Source organism: Myotis davidii, unplaced genomic scaffold (genome assembly GCF_000327345.1).
Source record: "Myotis davidii unplaced genomic scaffold, ASM32734v1 scaffold803, whole genome shotgun sequence".
Classification (NCBI taxonomy): Eukaryota; Metazoa; Chordata; class Mammalia; order Chiroptera; family Vespertilionidae; genus Myotis; species Myotis davidii.
This window is the reverse complement of record NW_006295567.1, coordinates 1,638,217-1,645,320: the sequence shown is the minus strand read 5'-3', so window position 1 is coordinate 1,645,320 and position 7,104 is coordinate 1,638,217. Positions and strand designations below refer to the sequence as shown.

At 60.7% G+C, this 7,104-nt stretch overlaps 1 protein-coding gene across 4 annotated transcripts in view; it reads left to right on the top strand.

Annotated features, from left to right (window-relative positions):
- Positions 1-6,592, top strand: part of GRAMD1B (GRAM domain containing 1B) — a 76,321-nt gene extending 69,729 nt beyond the window's left edge. For 2 of the 4 annotated variants that reach the window (XM_006770328.2, XM_015568185.1), the window contains exons 16-18: positions 2,593-2,700; positions 2,984-3,101; positions 6,424-6,592. In XM_006770328.2, coding sequence (XP_006770391.1) covers positions 2,593-2,700; positions 2,984-3,101; positions 6,424-6,513 — 316 coding nt within the window. In that variant the 3' untranslated portion in view covers positions 6,514-6,592. Of the gene's footprint in view, positions 1-2,592; positions 2,701-2,911; positions 3,102-6,423 lie in introns of all 4 variants that reach the window. The other 2 variants (XM_015568184.1, XM_015568183.1) reach the window with 1 other exon arrangement.
- The last annotated feature ends 512 nt before the right edge of the window (positions 6,593-7,104 follow it).

The following is a 7,104-nucleotide window of genomic DNA, read 5'->3' as shown; positions in this document are numbered from 1 at the left end:
GGGGTGGGGGGCCGCTGCCCAGCCACTCTCCACCAGCGCTTCACGGGGCACTGGGCTGTCCAGGTCAGTCTTCTCCTGTGAACCGCGCAGGGGGGCAGGGGGCCACCCCCAGGCCTCAAGAGAGGCAGCAGCGAGGACCCAGCCCCGCCCTCAGGAAACGGCAGGAAGCCCGGGTAGTGGGGTGGGCTTTGCATTTGGAAGAGCCTCGCTCCGGCTCCCTCGCCCTCCCCTCGGGTGGCACTGATGCCCGAGCCAGAGGAGACGCCTGGGGGCCAGAGGCCAGGAGGAGTGACCGCGGGGCAGGGGTTGGGGGGCAGCTGTGCTGGCGGCCTGAGAGGAGGGGCGGGGACGCTGGTCACAGGGAAGGGAGGGCCTATGCTCCCATCTGTAGATGGTGTGTCACTAACAGGGATCTGGAACGTGGTGAAACCGGAGGTTCCCAGACGCAGGTGGGGAGGGATGCTTGGTGGGACCTGGGCTTCGGAGGGAAGTAGGCGGCACGTGCTGGGTTATTGACAGGCAGCAGCCCCCGTGGGTGTGGCTGACATCACCTGGGATAGAGTGAGAAGGTGGGGCTGAGGACAGATGGGCGGCCATGCAGGCCAGGAGCCGGCGGGTTCCGGGTCGGCCTCCTTGTCGACCCCTGAAGGCCTGGGGCAGGCTCACTCTGACAGTCTGAGTTAATGAGGTTATTGTAAAACCCATAGCCCACGCTTTTCCATACGTACACCCTGTGTAACAAGAAGTGACATTCTTCTGAATGGGGCCTAAGGAGCCAAGATATTTACCACATTAAGCACAAAGGCAGCTGTAAACCAGCACGATTGACACTGAGCGTCAGCACTTTAAAGCAACCCATGCTGTTGAGACCAAGTCTCCGATGTGAGGTTTGTGGATGGAGAACCAGCCACAGGTCAGATGGTGTTCGCCCTCTGGCTACGCTGGGACGTGGCGTAAGTAGAGAAGGCGCTCGCCTGCGCTCACCGCGTAGCGGGCATCGGCCCTCAGGCTTGGCCGCTTCCCAGCATCAGGCCTCCTCGGGCAGCCCGGGGGTCTGCGGGCAGCGTGCGGATGGACTGTAACAGCCGGTTGGCCAGCGTCCGGCCAGCCGAGCCCCATAGGCCGGCCCGGCCCACCTTCCGCTCTGCTCAGAGCACTTCTGAGCCTGCGCTCACACGACCTCCCGCGACCTCCACTGAGCAAGACCCAGAGCGGCTGCAGCTGGTGTGCAGCTCCCACTGGAAAGGCGGGCGGTGCAGGCCGGCCCCTGGCATTCGGCCAGAATTGGGGGCCTGTGGGGACTGGGAGCCTGAGAATGCCACTGGTCGCCTCAGGGATTGGCAGGTGCCAGTGGGACGCACAGGTGAGCAGTTCATGCACACACAGGCACACACAGGCACATATGCACACACAGGCACATATGCACACACACGCACACACAGACACACACGCACACACACGCACACACAGGCACATATGCACACACTCACGTAGTTTGTAAGGTCGAAGGCACAGCACAGGTTTTCTTTCGTTGTGCTCTCCGTCCGTCTGTTCACTTTGTCTTCCCACCTACCACCCCTTCCCTGCGTGTGCCTGTGCCTCCTCCTCCATGAAGGCGACGCCTCGTAGAGGGTCTCCCGTGTGCAGGTCGCTCCTGCACCGCCCTCTGATCCATGTAGCAACCGCAGCGTAGGTGTCCTTGTCCCGTTGAGGAGCTGGCAGGCTTGATCGGAGTTGACCTGTGAAGTGACGAGCCAGGGGTGCAGCGCTTCTGCTTGTCTGGGTCCCCTCTCCGCCTGAGTCCGCATCCCCTTGTCCCGGAACGGTCACAGAGGGGCCTCCAGGCAGCCCCCGAGGCCCAGGAGGAGTTTATCTCCCGGTGACTCCCCCACTGGCCCTCCAACCCCAGGGTTGTCCTGCCGCCCCCTCCCTGCAGCCTGGCGCCTCACCCTCCCCGGGACCCCGTGGGCCTGTGGCAGGTGCAGGGGGCAGACTGCACTCAGGCCAGTTCTGCCAACATCGGGAGGCACCCAGGGCAGAGCCAGGAGTCCCCCTGATTCCTCCTGCCGTCGCCTTTGGTGGTGGTGGTGGTGCCGGTGGGGGAAAGGGAGGGGCTGCTGAAGGAATCTTAGCCCCGCTGATCGCCCTGGAAATCCCAGGCTGCTTGCAGGTGCTGCCCTGCACCCCTCCTGCTGGTGCTCAGAGGCGTGCGCTCCCAGGGCTCCTCGCGCAGGTCCCCTGACTCCGCATAAGTGCAGCCTCTCCTCCCCACACAGGTCGTAGCCGGCCTGCTCCCCACTTTCCTCCCCACTCCCTCTGACAGCCTCCTTCCCCTCTCATCTCTTTCCTCCATCTGACCCCGCCCTGTGCCCTCACCCCACACCTTTCCAGATTAGAATTCCTTCCCGCCCCCTCGCTTCTCGCCCCCCCCAACTCCCCCCCCCTTGCTTGCTCACTCGCTGCAGGGGCTCGCTCACTGGCCGCAGGTCTCAGGAGACCCCCTGGCCAGGGCCTCGGCCTCTGGGTGGGGTCCCGCTCCGGGGAGTCTCGCTCAGGGGCCGCTCAGGCTGTGCTTCCCCGTCTCTGTCCTAGCCTGGTGCTGCTGGTCCTCCTTAACGTGATGCTTTTCTACAAGCTCTGGACGCTGGAGTACGCCACCCAGACCCTCACCGCCTGGCAGGGCCTGAGGCTCCAAGAACGGTAACCCTCCCCTCGCCGCCACCCTCGCCTGCCCCGGACCCTGCCCTCGCTCCTGCCTCCGGTCCCCGTGGGAACCCCCCGCCCTCTGTGACGGGTCCATCAGCCGGCTCCGAAAACTGGCCGTAAAGTTCGCGTCTGCTCTGATTCAGGGCACGGGCCCCGGGGCAGGAGCGGAGGGCAGAACGCTCTGATGTGACTCTTTGTCCTCTAGGGGTCTGGGAGCACAGGACAGTCCACTGAGCATAACTCCAGCTGCTGGGGGACCCCTTCTTCCACCCCACAGGTTACCCCAGTCGCAGACAGAGTGGGCCCAGCTCTTAGAGTCCCAACAAAAGTACCACGACACCGAGCTCCAGAAGTGGAGAGAGATCATCAAGTCCTCGGTGATGCTCCTCGACCAGGTGAGGCCCTCGTCTCCTGGAGACAGACTCCTTCCTGTGTCCTGAGAAGGTCGCCACCGCCGTCACCCCCACCGGCCGCATCCTCCCAGCCAGGCCTTTCGTAGGCCTTCCTTGTTCTCACGTTAAAGGCCTCCCTGAGTGAGCTGGTGGAAGCAGCTCTGGATGTGCAACAGGAAAGCTGTAGGTCAGGTGAAAGGAGGCTTTGTGTTTGGCCACCCGTTGCCAGCTGATAACCCCTTTCACGGAGAGTCATCTTCCCAGCGAGCGTGTCCGCCCAGCTCTCCTTGAACACGCACTCCCAGGACATGCACACAGACACAGCCTCCCAGGGCACCTGCGAGGCTGCCCTGACCGTCTGGGAAGAGGGCTGTCCCTGTCTTCTCCAGGCATCTTCTCCCCAGTACAGCTGCTGTCTCCCTTCTAAATTTTAGCTGCATCTAGTTAGTATGTGTTTAGAGCAGCTGTGGGCAAACTATGCCCGCGGGCCGGATCCGGCCCGTTCGGCTGTTCTATCCGGCCCGCAGAGCCAAAAGAGCGGAGGGTTCTCTTGCTCTCCCCTCCGCCCCTTCACCAGCAGCAGTGTTAACATGTATTAGTTCACACAAACCCTCCATCCATGCTTTTGTTCCGGCCTCCGGTCCGGTTTGAGAACCCATTGTGGCCCTCGAGTCAAAAAGTTTTCCCACCCCTGGTTTAGAGGCTCGTGGTCGTCTTTGGAGCCACGTTTAAGAAGGGAGTTTTTCTAACCAGAAGAGGGCAAACAGTGTAGGAGGTGTCCAGCAGCCCCGTCGCATCAGGAAGGGCTGATGTAGTTGAAGATACTCAAGGACCAGGGAAGACGGATGAGAACAGGGTAGTCCTCAGATGCTGAGGCCAACAGGGCAGCCTGCTGTATGCTCCAGAGGCCTGGCCTGGGGCTGGAAGTCGGAGGGCATGGCTTTTGGAGTTGTCATAGAAACACATTGCTCATGATTAGAGTTACTCGGTGAGGGAATGGCTGCTCTGGACTGAGACTCCTCCACCTGGAAGGGCTGTTGGGGGGTGGGGGTGATGGGTAAGGAACTTATGAATTACTAGAGGCCCAGTGCATGAAATTCGTGCACACTGGAGGGAGAGGGGGCATCCCTCAGCCCGGCCTGCGCCCTCTCGCAGTCTGGGAGCCCTGCGGTCAATCGTCCTGCAGAGGGAGGCCCCACCCACCTACCCACCTGCTGCAGAGCTGCTGGCCAGGTAGCCTGGGCCGCCCTCTGCAGGGTGATCATGGGACAACGGCAGGCCCCCCACCTAATCACATCGCACCCACCTTGGCTGGCCTGGCGCCAGTACATGTGTCCTCCAGATGGTCGTTCTGCTGTTTGGCCATTTGATTGATTTGCATATTGTGCTTTTATTATTATAAATATGGGGGTGGGATGACCCCATTCTCTTCCAACTCTAGAATTCTATTTCAGGATGGGTCCCCTTAAGTTGGAGCGTGGAGCAGTCAGACTTAAAGCATGGTGGAATGTGTTGGGATAGGTGTTTTGTTTCATTACCTTTAAAAGTAACTTATAAGAGAACTAGTGGCCCAGTGCACGAAGTTTGTGCCGGGGGGTGGGGGGGTCCCTCAGCCCAGCCTGCACACTCTCCAATCGGGGACCCCCTGTGGTATGTCCTGTGGGATTGGACCTAAACCGGCAGTTGGACATCCCTCTTGCAATCCGGGACTGCTGGCTCCTAACCGCTCACCTGCCTGCCTGCTTGTTCGCCCCTAACCCCTCTGCCTGCCTGCCTCATTGCCCCTAATTGCTCACCCCTGCCTGCCTGATCCCCCCTAACCACTCTGCCTGAAAGGGGGGGGGGGGTCCTTTTTCAGCAGAAGGAGATGCTCTTGGCAGACAAAAATACATCATCCCTATATCTGGACTGATAGCCAGCCATATGCACTGTACTGCCAAAGCGGTCATTAAAACAGCTGAGTGCCCCTAACCCCTTTGCCTTACACCAAACAGCTGTTGCCCTTAAAACCCCCTCCTCAGCCCCCACCTTAGGTCCTGCCTTTGCAGTTCACCCAGATTAGGTTCTGATTGGTAGGTTTCTATGCCAGTCAGTGTCTCCAGGCTTATCTCCAGGCCCAGGCCTCAGAGAGGTGGCCTGACCAGCAGCCCCCACCCCCACCCCACCCCCACAGAGGCCTGGAGAGAAACAGGCACAGCTGCTGGCGAAGCTCGGTGAGAAACAGAAAGGCAATGGCTGATCAACAGCTGCCACGGAGGCTGCGGATCAGACCCTGCCTCTCTCTTTGGGCCTCTCCCCGGCCTGATCCGCAGCCCCCTCGGCAGTCAGTGCTGGTCGCCACGGCAACCCAGCACTGACTGCAGGACGGACTTCTGGTCGGTGGAGCCTTCGGTTTATGGACCCTGGTTTTTATATATCAGGATAGTAATGGGCCTTCAATTCCGTTAAGCAGAGGATACAAAAGAACCAGAGAATATGGTCAGTTAGGCAGAGAAGCCAGAGGTTCTCAAAACCTAGAGCCACGTGTCCGTGAAATGTGAACTCTGTGCTGTGACAGCAGCTTGCTGAGAGAGAACGTGAGCACGTGGTGTGAAGGTGGCTTTAAGACTCTGCCGCTGGAACCGCCCATTCAGACTGTCACAGCCTGACCGAGTGAGCGTGTCTGTGTCCTGAAGGCAGCCAGGGGTCCCGTGAAGGTCAAGTCAGTGCCACAGATTCAGCGCGGAGCCGCCTCAGGGCTCTGCGTGGCACGGGGGTAAGGATAGGAGACATTGCAGTCCCGGCACACAGGAAACCCAGCCACCAAAAATGGCTGCAGCCCCAGGCCAGTGAGTGTGAGAGGGACCTGGGGAAGGGAGGGTTGTGAGCCAGAGGAGGTTTGGGTTTGTTCTGGGCCCGCACAGATGGGAGAGACTGGGACGGGTAAGAAGGGCGAGTGCAGGCGGGGGGAGCGCTGGCAGGATGCACGCTACAGGGATGTCGCGGTCAGGGTAGGGGGGACGCCGAGTGGAAGGAGTAAGAGGCCACAGAAGTGGCAGCAGAGTGGCTCCTGGCAGCACTTGAATGCTCTGAGTGCGTTCTTAAAATTCAGTGCCGCAGGCCACGCGTCATGAAGACGCGGCGATGCAGCGACGTGTGCAGCGGTCCCCGTGCCGATCGCTGCGCCCTGTCTGCCTGAGGCTGTCCCTGAGAATTGCCCCTGACTTAGGAGCCCAGCCCCCTGTCGCTCCCTGGCATGGGGGCCCCTGCTGTGGACGGGCATGGGGGGCCCCGCTGCGTGGCACCCCACTGAGCGCACAACCCGCGGGGGGTCCCTGTCTTGCAGATGAAGGACTCCCTCGTCAACCTTCAGAACGGCATCAGGTCCCAGGACTACACATCCGAGCGCGAAGAGAAGAGGAGCCGCTACCACTGACAAAGCAGGAGCAGGGCTGCCGGAGGCCTGTGCAATACGTGTACATAGACCTATAAATAGATATATATATATAAATATATATATACAGAGTATAAATATATATTATATACAGATTTTAAAGAGACACCGTCTATGTACCAGGGAGGAGCTGGCCCGCCTCCACCACCGTCGACCCTCCGCCCTCCGTCCTCCAGCCCCGTGGCCTGGCCGGCCCTTCTTGGCTCTGAGAAGGGAAGTGTGGAGCCCGAGTGATGCCTGCGAAGAGAAGTCCCAGGGGCATGGCTCACGGTGCTTCGTTCCCTCATCCCCTTTTGTTTTGTTTCCTAAAGGGACTCCTCTTCCCTGCCCCACGCTTCCGCAGGCGTTCCCGTGGGGACGAGGAAGCATCAAGGACAGCAGTGCCCTCTAAGCTCTCCCTGTGAGCCCCCGCCCCCCCATGGACTGCAGGCCGCGTCAGTGGACAGGGCTGCTGGGCAGCCCGCAGGCTGCGCCTGTGGCTTGGATGTCGTGGCTGCGGGCTCCGGAGGCCTTGCGTGAAGGATGCTCTCCTCCATCACCCGCACGGCCTCCAGCTGTGCAGGGTGTGCACCC